The sequence below is a fragment of the Dama dama genome, chromosome 25 (genome assembly GCF_033118175.1).
Source record: "Dama dama isolate Ldn47 chromosome 25, ASM3311817v1, whole genome shotgun sequence".
NCBI lineage: Eukaryota > Metazoa > Chordata > Mammalia > Artiodactyla > Cervidae > Dama > Dama dama.
The window spans coordinates 55,268,119-55,292,011 of NC_083705.1; the positions used below are offsets into that span (position 1 = coordinate 55,268,119).

The window sequence follows — 23,893 nt, forward strand, 5'->3', positions numbered from 1 at the left end:
TTACCCTCTTATTAATAAACAAAATTTAAAAAAAAATCAGGGTATAATGCCATATAATAAGTATCTTCATGCAAAAATTCAAATTTTCATGTCCACATGGATGGAGTATACATAGAAGTTATAACAATTATCCCAGGGAGCTAGGAAAGGTTGAGTAGCACTCTGCCTTAAAATGATATTTTGCAATTAACTGAATAGATGGCATTTTATAGATTGAGTCCTAATGATCCAGCTCTGATATACTGCCTTTTTTCTGACACTAGTCTTAACCCGCTGAGTTCTTATTGAAATGATGAATCCTTCTGGTTCTCACAGTGATTGTGACTGAACATATGTCAAGTATATAATTGTTTCAGGGGCCAGTGTATAGCCTCTTTTAACGTCCGAAAGCTACAGCTTTAGTACCTTCAATAAATATAGGGATTTTTGTTATAGTGATTTTTTTTCCATTTGATTTGGATATCAAATGATTCAGTGAAGCTACTGTAAAGGTTAAAAATAATTGCAGGTAATAATTTCCCCACTGATGTTTACACTACCAAAAAAGTCATATACACATATACAAACATCAAAATTTTCTTAACTGTGTAATCATAAAACTTATTATGTGAAAGACTGTAAGTTGCATTTCATTTGGAATTCCAAGAGACCTAGGAGGGGATTGATGGTAAGGCCAGGACCTGGGTATGAGTTAGTGAGGACAGGGGATATCACCCTCTGATTGTAATCGTGCTCTTAAAGGAAAATTTCAAACTTCTGCCCTTTTTTGTTGTTAATTTTTATTGGAATATGGTTGCTTTACAATATTGTGTTAGTTGCTGCCATGCAGCAAAGTGAATCTGTTATATGTAAAAAATCCCCTTTTTATTAACTACCTTACAGTCTTAACCAATTCCATCTTGCTTTCCAGAGACATACTCCTTAGAAAAGAAAAATTAGCTGTTGAATCTTTGTTCTCAAGGGGACTTGAATAATAAATTTATACATAAAATTCAACATGTCAGTGATGTATTTCAAGTTAAAAGCAATCGGTAGAATTTATAAATCAACACAATATTTTAGTAACATTTTAACTAAATATTCTTTAGGCATGACAATCCACTCCATTATTCTTTCCTGGAGAATCCCATGGACAGAGGAGCCTGGCAGGCTACAGTCCATAAGGTCGCAAATGGTTGAACACAGCTGAAGCCACTGGGCTTGCATGCACACACCCAGAATCTTACTACATGTGTCCCAATACTTCCACGGTCTGTAGTTCCCACACCTCCTGCGGTGACAGAAATCTCCCATTCCCAATGGATCTGTCTTACTTGTGCTCAGCACACTGGAAACTAACCAGGGTGTCTTCTAGATAAGAGCATTAAAAGTGTAAGTTTTAATCATAATAACATCTATTCATTATTAAGTGATGCAGGACATTTCAGAACAGTGCAAGGGAAATCTGGTGACCTGAGTTATATTTCTGGTTATGACACTAACTCTTTGAGACTGAGCACATCACATAACATTACTCTTGAAATTGTTTCCCTATCCGTCAGCTAAAATTCTAAGAGAGGAAAATTATCTCTGAAGTTCAGTTTGAAAGTACTTGATCATATGTTTGCTGCTAAGGTCAGGGCTGATTTCTCCATTAGGTAGAATAGGAGGGCTACAGTCCCTGGGGTGGCAAAAAGTTGGACATGACTGAGCGACTGAGCACACTTAAGCGCAGAGCAGGCACAGAGCTTAGGATCCTCATTATTTTGGGGGAAGGGGACCATGAAAAATGTTTGCATTTTTTAAGTCAGAGGAAAAATTGAATTTTAAGTCAAAGATAATACTTCAATAAATAATATTAACATATGTGTCTTTATGTGAATGCTGTTGAAAAATATGTTTTCTAATATTATTTTATCAACAAAAAAGCCCATGAAGGCAAACTGTCCATAGAAGTCATAACACAGCCCTAGCCGTGGTGGAGAAAATTGTGGCTGAAAGGTTAGAAGATTTGGAATTCACATGGTAATAGACCTGGGCCTAAATTTAGATATGAACTTAGTCGTCTTAGAATTGTATCATACAAAGTGAAATCATTTCCTTTCATCTGTGCATAGTCTTCTTTTTTCCTCTGAGCTTTGCACATTTTCCCATTTTGCACATTATTCATGACCCATCATGTACTTATGACCCATTTTTCTAATTCCTGGAACACAATTCCATCCCACTGTGTTGTCACAGTTCAGTATAATTCCTGCACTTATCTGCAAACTTGTGCGTATGTGTGTGCACACACCACGCACACACATACACACACAATGACACCCTGCTTCCTTTTCCCTATGTCAGCTAAGTCATGATTTCCTCCAAAAAGATGTCTCAGACCACCTGTGTTTAGATTAGATGTTCCTTTCACCCATCATCCACACTGTTCATTCTTGGATGCTGAGAACCATCTAGCTTCTCACTGAAATGTAACAACTTTCATATTGCAAAATATAAGGCACAGAGACAATACTCCATAAACACTGCCAAGAGAATAATTCTGAACCTCAGTAGCCTCATTTATAGAATGAAAATTCTAAACCTACTCCACTGAGATGGGTAAAAACACATGCACACCAATTTCTGTGACTAGTTCATTGAGGAGTTCATCACAATATCACATAATACTCCAAGGACTTAAAAAAAACAATAGAATGCTTTAGTCTAGAATCTATACTTAGGCACTGATAGCTTTATAAAATGTTTAATATATTCTCTTTTTGGTTCAGTTGAAAACTTGATGAAATTACTACTTAGGAGTTGAGCCAAGCATTATGAAAAATGGACATAAATGATGAATAGTCTCTTTCTGTCCGTAGAAGTTGAAATATAACTGATGCAATGCTATGCCAGTTGTATATTTCAGCTACTGATATATAATTTTGGAGTTAATCCTTTTTATGTAACGGCCTCCATGTAGAGATAAAGTAAGCTATCTACAATGGCCTTTCTCAGTTCAGTTCAGTTAAGTTGCTCAGTCGTGTTCGGCTCTTTGCGACCCCATGAATCGTAGCACCCCAGGCCTCCCTGTCCATCACCAACTCCCGGAGTCCACCCAAACCCATGTCCATTGAGTCGGTGATGCCATCCAGCCATCTCATCCTCTGTCACCTCCTTCTCCTGCCTCCAAATCTTCCCAGCATTAGGGTCTTTTCCAATGAGTCAACTCTTCACATGAGATGGCCAAAGTATAGGAGTTCCAGCTTCAGCATCAGTCCTTCCAATGAACACCCAGGATTGATCTCCTTTAGGATGGACTGGTTGGCTCTCCTTGCAGTCCAAGGGACTCTCAAGAGTCTTCTCCAACACCATAGTTCAAAAGCATCAATTCTTTGGCACTCAGCTTTCTTCACAGTCCAACTCTCACATTCATGCATGACTACTGGAAAAACCATAGCCTTGACTAGATGGACCTTTGTTGCAAAGTAATATCTGTACTTTTAAATATGCTATCCAGGTTGGTCATAACTTTCCTTCCAAGGAGTAAGCGTCTTTTAATTTCATGGCTGCAATCACCATCTGCAGTGATTTTGGAGCCCCAAATAATAAAGTCTGACCCTGTTTCCCCATCTATTTGCCATGAAGTGATGGGAAGAGATGCCATGATCTTAGTTTTCTGAATGTTGAACTTTAAGCCAACTTTTTCACTCTCCTCTTTCACTTTCATCAAGAGGCTCTTTAGTTCCTCTTCACTTTCTGCCATAAGGGTGGTGTCTTCTGAATATCTGAAGTTATTGATATTTCTCCTGACAATCTTGATTCAAGCTTGTGCTTCTCCCAGCCCAGCATTTCTCATGATGTACTCTGCATACAAGTTAAATAAGCAGGGTGACAATATACAGCCTTGAAGTACTCTTTTTTCCTATTTGGAACCAGTCTGTTGTTCCATGTCCAGTTCTAACCATTGCTTCCTGACTTGCATACAGGTTTCTCAAGAGACAGGTCAGATGGTCTGGTATTCCCATCTCTTTAACAATTTCCCACAGTTTATTGTGATCCACACAGTCAAAGGTTTTGGCATAGTCAATAAAGCAGAAATAGATGTTTTTCTGGAACTCTCTTGCTTTTTCAATGATCCAGCCGATGTTGGCAATTTGATCTCTGGTTCCTCTGCCTTTTCTAAAACCAGCTTGAACATCTGCAAGTTCACAGTTCACATATTGCTGAAGCCTGGCTTGGAGAATTTTGAGCATTACTTTACTAGTGTGAGATGAGTGCAATTGTGCCATAGTTCGAGCATTCTTTGGCATTGCCTTTCTTTGGGATTGGAATGAAACTGACCTTTTCCAGTCCTGTGGCCACTGCTGAGCTTTTCTAGTAACGTGCAAATATTGAAGCCTATTTAGGGTTATAAAGTACTGTTGATAAAATGTACTGCTTCTTTTATTTAAGCCTGACCATCTATCTCATCAGTGCCACCAAGATCTATCTTTTATCATTGTTCTTATACTCATGTAACAACTATACTTTTATCTTAGGTATATTTTATTGATCCATAGTATATCTCCATGTGTGCACTAATTTTGACTAATTTTCAGAAATGAGTATCAGGTATAGTTTTTGCACTTTCAAGTATAACAATAAGAACTCATTTTGCAATGCTCAGTGTAGTACCTATGTTACACGTTCACATAGTAAAGTAAGGTGAAGTGAGCACTGTGTGTTTGTACAGTATTAGTGCATGCACAGAAAGTCTTTATAGAAAGAAATTTGAATGGGAATGATGTTCAATGGGTTCTCTTTTCCAGCTATGGATATTTTTTCTTACATTCTATTGATAATGTGAAAATGAGGAATGATACCCATCGTGGGTAGGAATTCCTAATCAAACTCCCAGACTCTCTTTCCCTTTCTCTTCACTCACTGCTTTTTAGAAACAGTTCAAGTTATCCTGGATCAGAGAAAATTGGGTACCAGATGGCTTTTATCCTAACATCTTCAAGTTACCCTGAGAGTATTCTTGCTACCAATTGCCACGTAATGAAATAAATCCTACTACAGCAGAATAAGACTTCCAGGAAGCAGCAGGTGTAATGTCACCGCTGTATCAGCAGTGCTAGCTTGTTCGTGGATCAAGTTACGTCTGGGACTGTCACACTGGCTGCTGAAGTTAAAAAGGCTGCTGAGAAGATAGCAAAAACTCTTGGGTGCTATTCTTTACCTTATTAGCAAGAATCTTAGCGAAAAGCGGCCTCACCAAGTTACATGTTTCACTCGGCAGTGCTTCTCTTTACCCCAGCATGAGCTTTTTCCAGCCACTGCCTAGGATTTATAAGGGTTATATCTATTTTGCAAATTATCTTGTTAAGATGTGAGCATGTATAGCTAGAGAAGTGTATTGCTGGTTTATGTGCAAGCCATGTGCCTGGAGAATAAAATTAATTTGGAAAGATCTCTCCTGAATGGGGAATCTGTGAAGATTCTGAATCTGAGAAGAATAGCAAGGATCAAGCTTCTTGGAATTCTGTCTGTATTGACAATAATCCTCACAATGTTTGGTAATTTATCTGAGACTAGCAAATCTTTGAGTTTATTTTTCATTCAACAATGATATGTTGATTGTCTATTTGACTAATGTCTTGTGTGAGGGCTATGATGTTATATATAAAGAGAATATAAGCATAAAATGGTATAAATGGTCCTTGACATGTTGTTGTGATTTTTTATTTTTTAAGGGGGAGGAACCACGTTTCCTTCTCATTGGAATATTTTAGAAAAACAATAATATTCAACCCAGTTCAAATACATTTGCTTGTTCTGCCCGTAGTCCGAGTCCCCGGTCGGGAAAGAAGACTCCTCGAAACAATGCAACTTGCAATAGGGGAATTTATTACTGACTCGAGCCAGGGCCTCTCGCCCTCACCAAGGGTGTGAGGACGGAAAGGCCCCGAGCCCAGTTCTCTCGGGTATTTACTGGGTACAATTATTCAAATGTAAGCAGCAGGTAGTTGGCGCAAGCGGATTGGTTACACAGTTGCAAGGTAATTTTTGTTGGCCCAACGTGGGGCTTTCAGCTTTCCCCTGATAGGTTCTCTTTTTCTTGCTAGGCATGTGTTGATTGGCTGGCTCCAGGAGGCCTGATAATTATGTAACCCCGGGAAACCAGGCCTACTCCTAATCTAGGCTGCCTGTCATGGCGTTAGCCATGCTGAACACTTTGTGCAATCTCTAGGCTTCCCTGGTGGCTCAGTGGTAAAGAATCCACCTGCTAATGCGAGAGACACAGTTTCCATCCCTGGCTCAGGAAGAAGCCCTGGAGAAGGAAACGTCAACCCACACCAGTATTCTTGCCCGGGAGGTCCCATGGACGGAGGAGCCTGATGGGCTGCAGTCCCTGGGGTCACAAGAGAGAGGGACACGACTAAACAGCAATTGTGCAATCCCCATATTAGCAACTATGGATGCAAGACAGACTCTGCTTTAAACTTACAATCTAAACAGAGATACATATGCAAATACATACTTAAAATAGAGTGATAAATATTCAATGTAGAATTATGTATTTTCTATGACATTAGAGCACAGTAGGTAATGTGTAATGAACTCTTGGAAAATATGATCAAGCATATGGACTCATATTATTTGAGTCCTTAGTGTAATGCTTTGATTCAATTATCTCGCAAAATGCTTCATACTAGATGCATAAAATGGTATCAGCTGCATAAAAAGGAAGTATTTAGTATGCACTGGCTCATTTTAATTGTATAAACACACCTGAAAAATGTTCCTTTATTTCTCAATGCTGAAATTTCATTAGATTGTATTGGTGCTATGAAACTCTAAAAGGATTAAAATTGTTCATCCATGGAGGCTTGGATTCGGTCTCAATAATCTTTAGCACTTTCTATTACGATTATAAATGGTAAAATTAAAGGGAATAAAAACTGGAACATTAAGATCCTAATCAACATAATCAACTGACTTGAAGAATGACTAATTCGCTTTATTAAGGATGGATTGCAGTTTAATTGATCACCTGTTATGTGTGGAAACCTAGTTAATAATTGAGATAAGTCAAAATGCCTATTTTATTTTGTGATCTGCTGTTCTTGGCTTCTTATGTAATAAAATTAACATTCTATAGAGAAAATAACGGTAATGATAAATATTTCAGAAGAATAATAAAGACTGTGATTGCAGAGATGGAATAAGATTCAGTGGGACAAATGCTCTAAAATGTACATATAGAGGAAAGCATAGTGTGTAGTATGACCATGAGAATAATTGCTGTAATGTGTGTTGGTTTGAATAAAACAGATTCTTCTAGTTAAACATATCCAGAAAATGATTGATTATTTAGAAAATGTGTTCTGGTCTTCCTACAATTGGAATACAACATCTTAAGTGTTATTTTTATTTTTCCATCAGTGTAATAAGCAACACACCAGGCCTGTGAAGCATTAAATAGGAAAAAGTCAAACGTTTTGATGATGAACTTCCAAGCAGGTGGTTCAGCTGTATTGACATTACAGGGGGGTTGTTAGAAATGCAAAATCTATGCCTCACCCAAGACATACTGAATGAGATCATGGATATTTAACAAAAGCCCCAGGAGATATGAATATGCATTAAAGTTTGGAATTGTGGAAAGGCAGAATGCTAAGGGATGCTAATGTATTGATCTTAAACTTCATGTGGTATTTGCATTAAATTATTCTTGAGAGTAAATAAATGTAGTTTTTGTAAGAAGTTCTTCAAAATAAAATATGTTAACTAAATATGAAGTTATAGAATTTAATTAATTTTTAGCTTTTTTTTTAACACCAAGCAATATTTCAACTGCAGTGTCAACCCAGTTGATTCCTTCTAATTATAACTGTTTAAAATTTCAAACAAGTACAGCTTCTTTATATAATATTTTTATACTCTAAATTTAGCTTTAGTTTTTTTACTGTGAGTAGCCCAACTTATTCAGAAAGGCTATTTTATAAACATATTAATTACTTAATTCAAGAAATGTTTAATCACACGCACACATACACACACACACACACACACACACACACACACACACACACACACACACACACATATATGTACAGCAACATCCTATTCACCAGTGAGGGAAATTCAATAAAGTATAATTATCTCAGCAAAATTTAGAATTATATATTAGTGGAAGAGAAGTTTATACACATAAAACTTACATGTCAGGCTTGAAATTAAACAAGTGGAAATAATGTGAAATAAATTTTAAAACTCATCTGGCTCAAGATATTGCTACAAATTAATGAATTATCAAGTACAGGTATTATCTTCCCAGCAGCAGACTCATTTTAAAAATGATGATTTGGGTCTTGATGAAGTGGATTTTTGAAAATTAATTTAGCTAATATGCTGTATGATATGTTTTAAATAAGAAAGATTAAGGTTAAGAAACCTGTTACTGGATGTTCATTCATTTGTATGAAATGATGATTTAAAGCAGTGCTGTTGTTGTTTAGTTGCTCAGTCCTGTCCAACTCTCTGAGATTCCATGGACTGCAACATGTCAGGCTTCCCTGTCCATCACCAACTCACAGAACTTGCTCAAACTCATGTCCATGCAGTTTTCTCATTCTCTGTCATCCCCTTCTCCTGCCACATTCAGTCTTTCCCAGAATCAGGGTATTTTCCAAAAAGTCAGTTCTTCATATCAGGTGGCCAAAGTATTGAAGCTTCAGGTTTAGCATCAGTCCTTCCAATAAATATTCAGAATTGATTTCCTTTAGGATTGATTGGTTTGATCTCCTTGCTGTCCAATGGACTCTTTAGAGTCTTCTCCAACACCACAGTTCAAAAGCATCAATTCTTTGGTGCTCAGCCTTCCTTATGGTCCAACTCTCTCATCCATACATGACTATTGGAAAAACCATAGCTTTGACCATATGGAAATTTGTTGGCAAAGGACTTTGTTGAAAAGTACCATCTCTGCTTTTTTATATGCTGTATGGGTTTGTCATAGCTTTTCTTCCAAGGAGCAAGCATTTTTTCATTTCATTTCTACAGTCACCATCTGCAGTGATTTTGGAGCCCAGGAAATCTGTCCCAAAGTCTGTCCCTGTTTCCATTGTTTCCCCATCTATTTGCCATGAAGTGATGGGACCAGATGCTATGATCTTCATTTTTTGAATGTTGAGTTTTAAGCCAACTTTTTCACTTTCCTCTTTTACCTTCATCACAAGCCTCTTTAGTTCCTCTTTGCTTTCTGCCATGAGGTTGGTGTCATCTGCATATTTGAAGTTATTGATATTTCTCTCAGGAATTTTGGTTCTAGCTTGTGCTTCATCCAGTCCAGCATTTCACATGATGTAATTTGCCTATAAACTAAATAAGCAAAGTGACAATGTACAACCTAGACCTACTCCTTTCCCAGTTTGCAACCAGTCTGTTGTTCCATGTCCAATTCTAACTGTTGCCTCTTGATCTGCAAACAGAATTCTCAGGAGGCAGGGAAGGTGGTTTGGTATTCTTATCTCTTTTAAGAATTTTCCACTGCTTGTTGTGATCCACACAGTCAAAAGCTTTAGCATAGTCAGTGAAGGAGAAGTAGATTTTTTTTTTCCTGAAATTCTCTTGCTTTTTCAATGATCCATAGCTCTTGGAAATTTGACCTCTGGTTCCCCTGCCTTTTCTAAATCCAGCTTGAACATCTGGAAGTTCTTGGTTCACATACTGTTGAGCCTGACTTGGAGAATTTTGAACATTACTTTGCTAGTGTGTGAGATGAGTATAATTGTGTGGTAGTGTGAACATTCTTTGGCATTGCCTTTCTTTGGGATTGCAATGAAAACTACCTTTTTCCAGTCCTGTGGCCATTGCTGAGTTTTTCAAATTTCCTGACATATTGTGTGCAGCACTTACACAGCATCATCTTTTAAGATTTGAGATAGCTCAGCTGGAATTCCATCATCTCCACTAGCTTTGTTTGTAGTGATGCTTCCTAAGGCCCACTGGACTTCACACCCCAAAATGTCTGGCTCTAAGTGAGCTTCACATCGTTGTGGTTATCTGGGTCATGAAGATCTCTTTTGTATTGTTCCTTTGTGTATTCTTGCCACCCCTTCTTAACCTCTTCTGTTTCCATTAGGTTAGGTCCATACCATTTCTATCCTTTATTGTGTCCATCTTTGCATGAAATGTTCCCTCAGTATCTCTAATTTTCTTGAAGAGATCTCTAATCTTTCCCATTCTATTGTTTTCCTCTATTTCTTTGTATTGATCACTTAAGAAGGCTTTCTTTTATCTACTTGCTATTCTATATTCATATGGATATATCTTTCCTTTTCTCCTTTACCTTTCACTTCTTTTCCTTTCCTCATCTATCTGTAATGTCTCATCAGAGAACCATTTTGCCTTTTTGCATTTCTTTTTCTTGAGGATGGTTTTGATCCCTGCCTCCTGTACAATGTAACGAACCTCTGTTCATAGTTCCTCAGGCACTCTATCAGATCTAATCTCTTGAATCTATTTGTCATTCCCACTTATAATTGTAAAGGATTTGTTTTAGGTCATACCTAAATGGCCTAGTAGTTTTCCCTACTTTCTTCAATTTAAGACTGAATTTGGCAAAAAGGAGTTCATGATCTGAGCCACAGTCACTTCCTGGTCTTTTTTACTTTTTTGCTGACTGTATAGAGCTTCTCCATCTTCGGCTGCAAAGAATATAGTCAATCTGATTTCAGTATTGACCATCTGGTGATGTCTCTATGTAGAGTTTCCTCTTGTGTTATTGCAAGAGGGTTTTTACTATAATCAGTGCCTTCTCTTGCTAAACTCTGTTAGACTTTGCCCTACTTCATTATGTACTCCAAGGCCAAACTTACCTGTTACTCTAGGTATCTCTTGATTTTCTGCTTTTGCGTTCTAGTCCCCTATGATGAAAAGGACATCTTTTTTTGTACGTGTTAGTTTTAAAAGGTCATATAGGTTTGGTGGCACATTAAGTGGGGGATTAGGGTGGGAAGAGCTGAGAGCCATGGAGGGGAAAAAAAAAAATGCAAGGGACTATATTGACTGACCATGTAATAGGTATACTCGGTTAAACGGAAGTATCAGTGTGTGTGTGTGTGTCTGTGTGTGTGTGTTATCCCATTAGTCGTGTCTGACTCTTTGAGATCCCGTGGAGTATAGCCCACCAGGCTCCTGTGTCCACTGGATTCTCCAGGCAAGGATACTGGAGTGGGTAGTCATTTCCTTCTCCAGAGGATCTTCCCAACCCAGGGGTAGAACCTGGGTCTCCTGTACTGAAGGCAGATTGTTTACTGTCTGAGCCACCTACTGAGATTCTATATTTTGAGTCTGGTTACCGGAGGAATGTTTAGTCCCTAAACTGTGTTCGACTTTTTGCAACCCCATGGACTGTGGCCTTCCAGGCTGTTTTGTCCTTGGGATTTCCCAGGCAAGAATACTGGAGTGTGTGACCATTTCCCTCTCCAGGGAATCTTCCCAACCCAGGGATTGAAACTGCATCTCCTGCATTGGGAAATAAACTCTAAATATTCATTGCAAGGACTATTCCTGAAGCTTCAATCCTTTGGCCAACAGATGTGAAGAACTGACCCATGGGGAAAGACTTGGATGCTTGGAAAGATTGAAAATAAAAGGAGAAGGGGACAGCAGAGGATGAGTTTGATAGATAGCATCACTGACTCAATGGACATGAATTTGAGCAAACTCTGGGAGGACAGAGGAGTCTGGCATGGGGTTGCAAAGAGTTGGATGCAACTTAGCAACTGAACAACAACAAACTGGAATAATAATTATTTGTAGCATTTATAATGAAGGAATAATGTTTTGAAAAAGTTAATAAGTAGGTTTCCAGCAACATAGAACATATCTGGGAAGAATTAGCATTAAGCAAATTAACCTGGTTTGTTTTGCATAATTTCCTATTTCTATTTCATTTTGTGTGTGTTTATGAATTGCAGATACTTTTTGGAGTAGTTTTGTGTTTCCAAGAAAATTGAGTCTTTCCATATACCCACTGCCTCCATATCTGCATATCCTCGCTCATTATCAATATCCCTGTCCAAAATGCAACATTTTATTACCAAGGAGGGACCTACTCTAAACTATCTTCAAGGTCCTTAAAGTTCACTCTTGGGTGCTATGCATTCTATGGATCTGAACAAATGTTTAAGGACAAATGTGTAAGCTTTTTGAAGATCCTATGGATACATCCTCTTGTTCAGAGATTCTTTCCTCAGCCAAACTAAGTCTACCAATAAGCCCATCAGATGTGTTCTTTACTTACAGTGTTTTTCTTTTTTTATCTCTTACACTTATTTTTAGTTCTTTCTTAGGATTTACATGACTCTGCTTATATTGATCATCTGTTCTTACATGCTGTCTACTTTCTCCATTAGCGTCCTTAGAATATTAATCAAAGTTGCTTTAGATTCCTGGTTTGATAATCCAGCACTCCTACTATGTTTCATTAAGATGCTTGCTCTATCTCTCCAATTTGCACTTTTTTGCCTTTTGGCATGCTTTGTAATTTTTTTGATAGCAGGATGTGATGCACTGGGAGATGGAGTTGCTATAAATAATCCTTTAGTAATGCTAGTGGAGGTGATGGAATTCCAACTGAGCTATTTCAAATCCTAAAATATGATGATGTTAAAATGCTTCATTCAATAGGTTGGCAAATTTGAAAAACACAACAATGGCCACAGGACTGGAAAAGGTCAGTTTTCATTCCAGTCCCAAATAAAGGCAATGGTAAGGGAAGTTTCAACCACTGTACATTTGCACTCATTTCACACACTATCAAAGTATTGCTCAAAATCAAATTACAGATGTTCAAGTTAGATTTAGAAAAGGCAGAGAAACCAGAGATCAAATTGCCAGCATCTGTTGGACCATTAAAAAGGCAAGAGAATTCCAGAAAAGCATCTAATTCTGCTTCATTGACCATGCTAAAGCCTTTGACTGTGTGGATCACAACAAACTGTGGAAAATTATTAAAAGAGATGAAAATACCAGACCACCTTACTGCATCCTGTGAAACCTGTATGCAGGTCAAGAAGTAACAGAACTGGGCATGAAATGAATGACTGGTTCAAAGCTGGGAAAGGAGTAGGTCAAAACTCTGTATTGTCATCCTGCTTATTTAACGTATATGCAGAGTATATCATGTAAAATGTCGGGCTGGAAGAATCACTAGCTGGAATCAAGATTGTGGGGAGAAATATCAAAACCTCAGATATGCATATGACACCACCCTTATGGCAGAAAGTGAAGAGGAACTAAAGAACCTCTTGATGAAGGTAAAAGAGGAGAGTTAAACAGCTGGCTTAAAACTCAACATTCAAAAAAACTCTCACCTTGGAGTTTTTAATTCCCCGAGTTATACTCACTGAACCTCCAGCAGTTTATCAATTACAGTTCAGGTTTGCCACTCCATTACTGATTCTGGCTGATTTCTGTTCATGAGTCTCTGGTCAGTTAAGCCGCGCTTCCTTCTATTCATTTATCTATCTTCAACCTTGGAGGCAGTAGTCCCTGAGTCCCCCTCCATTGTTATGAATCCAAGAAGTGTTGTTAATTTTTTAAGTCTGTTCAGGTTATCTTTGTTTTTAGGATGGAGTGGTATTTTTCTAAGCTCCTTCCTTGCTTGTGAACTTAAAATGTCATTCTTTTTTATTTGCTTAGTAACATTCCATTGTATGCATATAATACGATTTGTTTATCCATTCACCTGTGACATTGACTTTTCTCTAGCCTTTCCCTATATTCTTGCATTGCTATAAACATGCACATTTTAGATGAATATCCTTTATTCTACTTGCATAAATGTCTAAATCTGCTTATCTTATTGGTACTGTAACAACTCACAAACTGAGTGACTTAAAATATTATAGATTTATCTATTAGATTTCCAGAGGTCAAAAGGGCTTCCCTGGTGGCTCAGTAGTAAAGAATCTGCCTGCCAGTGCAGAAGACATGAGCTTGTTCCCTGGATCAGGGAGATCCCCTGGAGAAGGAAATGGCAACCCATTCCATTATTCTTGCCTGGAGAATTCCATGGATAGAGGGGCTTGGAGGGCTATAGTCACCCACAGGGTCACAAAAGAGCGGGACAAAATTCAGCAGCTGAACAAAAGCAAGAGGTCAAAGTCTAAAATCAAGATTTCTGCCTGGGTGGAGGGGAGGGTGATACTCCAGGGGAGTATCCATTGTTTTGCTTCTTTAGCTTCCAGGGTGGCCTGTAATCCTTAGCTACTGCATTCTTACTTGGGATACTCTAACCTCCAGCATCTGTGATCATCTCTTTTACTGATTGATCCTCCTGCCTCCCTCTTATGAGGCCCCTTGTGATTACTTTGTATGTGTGTGTTCAGTTGCTCAGTCGTGTCCACAGTCGTGTCCAACTCTCGAAACCACATACACTGTAACCTGTCAGGCTCCTCTGTCCGTGGAATGTTTTCAGGTAAGAATAATGGAGTGGGTTGTCATTTCCTACTGCAGTGGATCTTCCTGACCTAGGGATCGAAACTGTGTCTCTTAAATCTCCTGAACTGGCAGGCAGATTCTTTAGCACTGCACCACCTGGGAAACCCCTGTGATCATATTGAAAGAAAATGAAAGTGCTAGTCACTCAGTTGTGTCCAACTCTTTGTGACCCAGTGAACTGTAGCCCCCACAAGGTCCTCTGTCCATGAGATTTCCCAGGCAAGAATGCTGTAGTGGGCCACCATTCCCTTCTCCAGAGGACCTTCCCAACCCAGGGACTGAACCCAGGTCTCCTGCATTGCAGGCAGGTTCTTTTTTTTTTTTTTCATTTTTTTTCATTAGTTGGAGGCTAATTACTTTACAGTATTGTAGTGGTTTTTGCCATACATTGACATGAATCACCCATGGATTTACATGTGTTCCCCATCCCGATCCCCCCTCCCCCCTCCCTCCCCATCCCATCCCTCTGGGTCTTCCCAGTGTACCAGCCCTGACGAATGGATAAGGCAAGTTCTTTACTGTCTGAACCACCGTTGATTTTGTCTAAATGATCCAGAATGATCTCTTAAATTCCCAAGATATTCAGTGAATCATATCTCTAGTTTCTTTACCCTGTAAAGTAGTGTGTGTGTGTGTGTGTGTGAATATACATATATAATATGTCTAATATAATATATATATATTAGAATTCAGGATATAAACATCTTCGAGGGGCCATTTTTCAACTTACTACACTGTGTTCCAAAGAGTTTATCTTATATGACAATCCCATCAAAGGTGTAAAAGAGTTCTCATTCCCCCACATCCTTACTAACATATGCTAGTCATCAGTCATTTTAATTTAAATTTCTCAAATGATGAATGATGCTGAATATCTTTTCATATACTTTTTGCCCTCTGTCTTCTTAGGTGAAGTGTCAATTCAAATCTATTGGGTTTTGTATTTGTTGATGGTTGATTTTGAGAATACTTTCTATATCTGGATACAAGTCTGTAATCAGATATGATTTTCAATCTGTTATCATATACTCATGCTAGACTAGGATGTGTCTGTGTTTCCTCTTAGCAATGTCCGAACTCATCAAGTTGTACACAATGAATATTTCAGCTCTTTGTAGTTCAATCTTATCTCAAAAAAGTGGTTAAAAACAAAAATATGATAAAGTGATAGCATGAAAAAAATGAAAACACTCGGGTTATATTTGACAAAAGGTGAACAAGCCTTATATGCTGAAATCTACAAAACATGACTGAGAGATACATGCAGTGTTCATAACTTGGGAGAGTCAATGTTGTTATGATGTTCATTTTTCTCAAATTTATCTAAAGATTCAATGCAATCCCCATTAATATCCCCACAGATTTTTATATATAAAATTCAAGGTAACTATAAAATTTGATTGAAAATGCAAGAAGTTCTATAATAACAAAAAAAAAAGAAAATTAAAAGACCAAAGTTGGAGGACTAAGATTATTTGATTTCCAGACTTGCAAATTATAGTGATCAAGAGAGTGTTCTATGGGTATAAAGATGAACAAACAAGCAAATATATATGAGTCCAAAAATATATAAACATACATAAATATACAACTGATTTTTGACAAAGTTACAAAGGCAATTCAGCAGAGAAAGGATGCACTTTTCAGCAAATGGTGCTAGAAAAATTGGATATTCACAAGCAAAATATCAAACTGCAATTCATATCTTGAACCATATACAAAGTTTGATTCAAATTGGATCATATATGCTAAGAACTTAAACTATAAAACTTCTAAAAGAAAATACAAGAGAAATGTTTTTGACCTTAAAGTTATGCAGAGATTTTTAGATATGAGACCAAAAGCCCCATCTATTAATGAAAGAAATTCATATATCTAATTAGTCATGGTTAAATGTATTTTTATTTAATCTTGTCATTGCTTGAGATGGTTTTATCAAAAACATTTATGGAAAATATGGAAAAAATAGGAAGACCTAAGGGACTGAAGTATAACATGAGGTCAGAGAGGTGACCAGCAGTTATAAAATGGAATACACAATTGTAGGTCTTTGTGAGATGCTGGGTTTTAATCAAAATATGTTTAAATATCTTTTAATTATCTTAAATCAGTATTAAAATGCATTTAACTATAGACTCTTCAGAAGATATATTATGAAATAATCAAAACTAAAATAATAAAGAAAAATGGTGTGTATATATACATATGTATATATACTTCTCCAATTGTTCACTAACAACTTTTAAAAATGCAATGTCCTCATCTTCCTTCCTAAAAATATTGATAATTAAGCTTCTAAACTTATAGGTAAAGTTATATTGTATTGAAAATAATCAATATAGCAAGTGCTAGCAAACAGTTTTAAATTGAAAAAAAAAAAAAAGAGTTGAAATGAGAATCTTGCTTCAATAAGTTTTAAAGCTTTCAGAGAAGATAAAAGAAACACTCAATTATGCAAACTCTCCTCTAACTCTTAGGAACAGTATAAATTTCTGGAGAATACTGTCTAGCATGTCCTGATGCATTTAAAAAGTCAAATATCATTTTGGTAAATGTTCCTATTACTTAGAATCCAATCAATCTGAGTTTCTGTAAAGTCAGTACTTTGTGATGTAAAACCATTTTATGCATCAGATAATTTCTTTGCTCCCAAGTATAGCATTACATGACAGATTTTAATGCAGGTTATATCTGTCATGTTGAATGCTTCATGTGCTGTAGAGAGTTCCATAGTCATTTAATACACTCTGGGGAAATACTGCTTCACCATTAATCTTACTTCTGAAGCATATTTGCATTAACCTTTAAATCGTCTGAATAATAAAACAAACACACAAATAAGGAAACATATTGCATAGAAATCTTTCTGAATGAAGCCATACATGTAAATGCTGGAGCCCTTAAGAATACATTGTCATATTAAAGAAATGAAACTCAATCCTCGAATCACTTTTTGTAACATTTTTGGTCCCCCAACTACTTTTTACTGTATTTTATCATATCCTGAAATAAAATGCATACCTAACTGAAAATAAAAAGAAAATAGAAAATTTTAGATAAAAATAACCTAAAAATATGATTTGAAAATATTATTTTCATACCTAAATGTTTGGGCTTAACTTTATAGAGGAGTTAATGATGCTCAGATGTTTGAATCAATTTATAATTCATGCATTCATTCAATCAGATTGTTTAATGAGCATCTACCATGTGCAAGATTCTGTTCTAGGTACTGTGAAAACAATAGCAAAGAGAAGCAAAATTCCTTTTTTTCATGGGATGATGATAGGAAGAATATGTGAACAGTAAATAATAAATAAAACACATGTATATTGAGATCTAGGAAATATTAGGGGAGGTTTCAAAAAAGATCCAAAGGAAGCAGGGGATTTACCTATGTGGATAACTACATGGAAAAACATTCCTGGTGGAGAGGGAAAAAGTAAAGAGGTCCTGGTTGAAGAGAGGGGTGTATGAAGTATGTTGCAGGCTGAAGCAAGAGGGACACTTTGGCTGGAAAAGAGTCAATTTTGAGTAGTGACCTAAGGGACTGAAGTATAACATGAGGTCAGAGAGGTGACCAGCAGTTATAAAATGGAATACACAATTGTAGGTCTTTGTGAGATGCTGGGTTTTAATCAAAATGAGGTGCGAAGCCATCAGTGTTTTGTGCAGAGAAGTGACATGATCTGATTTACATTGCAGTGGGATTACCTAAAGGACTTCCTGGGGAGCTCAATGCTGGAGACCTGGGTTCAATCTGTGGGTCGGGAAGACCCCCTGGAGAAGGGAATGGCAGTCCACTCCAGTATTCTTGCCTGGAGAATAACATGTACAGAAGAGCCTGGCAGGCTGTAGTCCATTGGTTTGCAAACAGTCAGACATGACTGAATAAGTAATACACACACACACAGGATTTACCAGGGATACACTGCTAAGAAAAAATAATTGAAGGTGGAGAGCAGTGAGAAGCCTGGAGCATCATGGAATTCCAGATCAGCATAGGGGCAAGTCTGTGGTGATACATTGTACAAATGTATCAAAGCTGGAACTTTCAGCATGATTAAATCCTTATACACAACAGTGTAAATTATGTCACATGTTGATTTACTGTAGTAGTGATTTTTATTTTCTGCTCTAGGACGCTCTATTTGTTTCACAGATCTACCTAAGAGAGGAGGAAAAGTCTTCAGCTGAAGACACTCAGATTTTTTTAATTTTGGCTTTACTTTTATCTTTGAGGTGGATGAAATTTGAAGAAACTGTGCTTCTGTTTAAAAAAATAATTTAAATATCATTTCATTGCATGATGCTGCAGCTGCTAAATTGCTTCAGTCATGTTCGACTCTATGCAACCCCATAGACGGCAGCCCACCGGGCTCCCCCGTCCCTGGGATTCTCCAGGCAAGAACACTGGAGTGGGTTGCCATTTTCTTTTCCAATGCATGAAAGTGAAAAGTGAAAGTGAAGTCACTCAGTCGTTTCTGACTCTTAGTGACCTTATGGACTGCAGCCCACCAGGCTCCTCCGTCCATGGGACTTTCCAGGCAAGAGTACTGGAGTGGGGTGCCATTGCCTTCTCCATGAATTGCAGAATAAGTGTCTATTTCCTGTAGTTATTAAAATCATTATTTTGTTTTCAAAATTTTAACTTATATTAAATTTCTCTGGGAAAGTTGACATGTAAAATTAACTACATCTCCACTCTATACAGGGGTTATAATTCCTAAAAACTACTAAAGTACCAAAAGGAAAAAAAAAAAAAAAAAGAAGGCTTAATATGTCTTTTCTTTGGAATTTGTTTGAAATTATTTGCAATCATCTTTCCTTAAATTATAGACATCTTACTAGATAAGTCATGTCTCCAAAACTAGCAATTACTTTATATAAGAGAGGGAAGGTAAATATTTTGGTTGCTATCATTAATTAATCTTTGTCATATTAAATTTAAAGTGACAGGTAACATTCATAATGTTGTCAACTGACTTTTTTTTTTATTTGTTTGTTTGTTTGAAGCCTTTGGAAACATGTCCAAAACACTGATGAAATGTTGGAAACCAGTTGAAATACAGTAAAATTCAACCGAATAAAATAAGACTGCTTTTTTCTTCATCCACGTTGGAAATTGTCAAGACGTGAACTATGACAGTATATCAATTTTTGCTACTATTTCTGCTCTGGGTATGCCTGCCACATTTCTGTTCTCCAGAGATAATGTTCAGAAGGACTCCTGTGCCCCAGAAAAGAATTTTAGGTGCACGTGTACCAAGGAGTGATGGAAAAATACTTCATCGTCAAAAGCGTGGTTGGATGTGGAATCAATTTTTCTTATTGGAGGAGTATACAGGATCTGATTATCAATATGTTGGCAAGGTAAGTCTGTATTGAAATTGCAAATATTTGCATTCTTTATATATATGTGTGTGTGTGTGTTTCTCATAAAGAATACTTGAAGTTTATAAAAATTACCATTCTTACAAATTTTACTCTTTAAATATTCCTAAAGCAATTTTTGATTATGGAATACAAATTATAATTTAAAAACTATGTAATGAATATGGAATGGTAAATATAGGAGTTCATTTACTAGAATTAATTCTGCCTACTACCTCATGGATTAGAGGTAACAAAATTGCAATTTCAGAATTTGTATTTAAAAATCAATAATTGGAAGAAAACTATATGTCAGTCTAGTCACTTAAATTGACAATGCATGAGTATTACACATATAGTCTCATTGCTATTGACTTTAGTGAGGAAAAAAAAGATGTATTTAGAAGTTCCTTGATATTTTGCAGAATGAGAAAGCAAATGTCATTAGAAACATGACCTAAGGCCAAAAAAAAAATGCTTACTTATAAGAAAATGTATTCCAGATATTAATTTTACTTATTTTTCTAAAGTCCTACCATGGGTATATTTATGTAAGGGAGAAACAAATGGAAAGACAAACAGTTAAAAGTAGTTTTCTAATCAGGATATGATCATATGAGGAGATTTCATGCTGTTCAGTTATAAAAGTTTAGGAAGAAAATGATCTGTGGTTAGGAATGGAAGGATAAATGTGACAAAAGTAACAATGAATGCTTTTATACACCGGGTTATATTAATTTCAGTTTTCTTTTTTGGCACTTTCTGAATCTCATCAAAATTAGGTAATTTCTTAAAGAAAGAATTCTTTAATAGTGTTATTATTTTTATGGACAGTTTATGAAACTATGTTAAAGGGAAAAAAAAAAGTTAAACACACTCACAAAAGGCAAACAGATATAATCACATGTTCTTACAGCTCAAGCAAAGACTATAAAATTATGATAGCTCCATGATTGTGTTAGCAGTTATTGCTTCAACCTAAACTTCAGTAGAGTCCTTCACATAATTAAAATCATGCTTGAAGTTTTTGTCTTCTAAGAAAAAGAATTTGAGATAATATATGTTAAAACACTTTGGTATGTTTTTTCATGTTCCAGTTATTTCAATCCTTTTAAAACCTCTGGCAATATAAGAATGAGGGCATTAAAGGTTAAATGCCATATTGACTGGGAGGAGAAAAAGAGAAATGGCAACCTAAGCAATTTCACCAGAAAGCGAGCAGTAGTGGGCTTATCACAGGTGTTATCTGATCAAATGCCTGAGATCAGAAGGTGGAAGCAAATTTTACGGTTGCTGCAACAGGCAACGTTCAGTTTATGAAACCAACCACATGAAAGTATAATAACTGAAATTTGATCCATAGAAACTATAAATGATTTCATTTGGTTCTTCCTAGACATAGCAGTTATTTGCATAGATTTTCCTTCATGGAGTCCTTAATGAGTAATAAATGTTGCTAAATTGATTATCATTGCATCATGTGCTGTTGTGATAGTCAAGCTACTTTATGTGTTTTCATTTGTTCTCTCTCCAAAGAATATCAATAACTTGAAATCAAGAACTTCATATCTTTGTTTCTTAGAGTAGATTTTAATATTTAGTTGATTAGATTAACCTGAGTTGTATTGAACTGAATTCTCAGAGTGGTCTGGTACCACTTAGCTCTTTGGTGGGGAACACTAATGTAGAATTTACATTACTATGGGGTATTAAAGCCGGTAAATACTTAAAAGACATGTGCATTTTGATAAACAACTCAAATGCTGCTTCCATAGTCTGCTCTATAAAAGCAAGTCAGAAAACTCTTTAATAAGTAGAGTCATAAGAACTTAAGGAATGTGCTCACCAGTTTCTTCTGTGTGTCCTGAGCTGCCAGATTCGCAGAAATAAATATATTCGATGCTGTAACTCTGACTTTACTTCTGATATTCAGAGCACCTGTTATTTAGCTTATGCTTCAAGTCCATTTTGTATTTCTATCATTTATTCATGTAGTGACCTATGAGTGTGTACGCTTAGTCTCAGTGGCGTCTGACTCCTGCAGCCCCACAGACTGTAGCCCACCAGGCTCCTCCATCCATGGGCTTTTCCAGGGAAGAATACTGGAGTGGGTGGCCATTTCCATCTCCAGGTGTTCTTCCCAACCCAGGGACGGAACCCAGGTCTGCAGCATTTTAGGTGGATTCTTAATGACTGAGCTGCGAGGGAAGCCCAACCTGTGAGATATCTATCTTTAAATTTCCCTTGTCTATAGTATATATGTGTATTATATATACTTGTCTATATATATAATATATATATATTATATTGTCTTGTACAATATAATATATATAGTATATATGTGTACACATATATAGTATGTATGTGTATTATCATTGAATGTCTATATTGTATTAATTACTTATATAAAGATCTTATTTTAGTGGTAAACATATCAATGTGTGTATGCAAAAAGGATGATATGCAATATAGAATATTTTATAAATGTGCATTTTAATGAATATAATAGGGGGCTAAGATATATTCTCTTCATGAGGTATATTTTTTTTTTGAAATTTCCTAGATATTTTTTCCAACATTACTTATAATAAATGTATTACATATTCATCCTTTCAGAAATTCTGGTTCTATTTTTTACTTTGTTTAAAGTAAATATGTGATATTGATGCTAAGTGATTCAATGTCTAGTTTAGTTTAGAGGTAGAAGTCATAATTGTCCCGATTACTAGATGCATGGGAAGACAATGACACATGCTCCTTTGTTGTGGGAAACATCGTGGGAGCTCTCAGTAGAGCCAATGAAGAAACTTACAATGGGGAACTGAGGACAAAACTGAAAAGCATATGCATGAAGAGGGGGAATGTTTAAATATCAAGCAGCCAGAGAAAATGAGAAAGTGAAAGTCGCTCAATCATGTCTGACTCTTTGTGACCCCAAGGACTATACAGTCCCTGGAATTCTCCAGTCAAAATACTGGAGTGGGTTGCCTTTCCCTTCTCCAAGGGATCAAACCCAAGTCTCCTGCATTGCAGGCAAATTCTTTACCAGCTGAGTCACAAGGGAAGCCTGTAAAACAGCCAATAGATTCTGTAAAAAATGGATGGCATATAATTTCTTAGATAAAAACCCATTACTGTTTATAGAATTAAAGCAAGGGAAAGAACCCCTTAGTCTTCATTGGGTTAAAGCAGAAGAAAGCTTAAGAAAAACATGAAACTGTCTGTCTCAGTTCAGTTCAGTTCAGTTGCTCAGTCATGTCCGACTCTTTGCGACCCCATGAATCACAGCACGCCAGGCCTCCCTGTCCATCACCAACTCCTGGAGTTTACTCAAACTCATGTCCATCGAGTCGGTGATGCCATCCAGCCATCTCATCCTCTGCCATCCCCTTCTCCTCCTTTCCCAACCCCTCCCAGCATCAGGGTCTTTTCCAATGAGTCAACTCTTCACATGAGATGGCCAAAGTATTGGAGTTTCAGCTTCAGCATCAGTCCTTCCAACGAACACCCAGGGCTGATCTCCTTTAGGATGGACTGGTTGGATCTCCTTGCAGTCCAAGGGACTCTCAAGAGTCTTCTCCAACACCACAGTTCAACAGCATCAATTCTTCGGCACTCAGCTTTCTTCACAGTCCAACTCTCACATCCATACATGGCCACTGGAGAAACCATAACCTTGACTAGATGGACCTTTGTTGGCAAAGTAATGTCTCTGCTTTTTAATATGCTATCTAGGTTGGTCATAACTTTCCTTCCAAGGAGTAAGCGTCTTTTAATTTCATGGCTGCAGTCACCATCTGCAGTGATTTTGGAGCCCAAAAAAATAAAGTCTGACACTGTTTCCACTGTCTCCCCATCTATTTGCCATGAAGTGATGGGAACAGATGCCATGATCTTAGTTTTCTGAATGTTGAGCTTTAACCCAACTTTTTCACTCTCCTCTTTCACCTTCATCAAGGGGCTTTTTAGTTCCTCTTCACTTTCTGCCATAAGGGTGGTGTCATCTGCCTATCTGAGGTTATTGATATTTCTCCCGGCAATCTTGATTCCAGCTTGTGCT

General features: G+C 36.9%; 1 protein-coding gene across 1 annotated transcript in view; it reads left to right on the forward strand.

Annotated features, from left to right (window-relative positions):
- CDH10 (cadherin 10) overlaps positions 1-23,893 on the forward strand; it is a 185,071-nt gene that overhangs the window by 51,364 nt on the left and 109,814 nt on the right. Inside the window, exon 2 of the mRNA XM_061129639.1 lies at positions 19,477-19,833. Coding sequence (XP_060985622.1) covers positions 19,603-19,833 — 231 coding nt within the window. The 5' untranslated portion in view covers positions 19,477-19,602. The remainder of the gene's footprint in view (positions 1-19,476; positions 19,834-23,893) is intronic.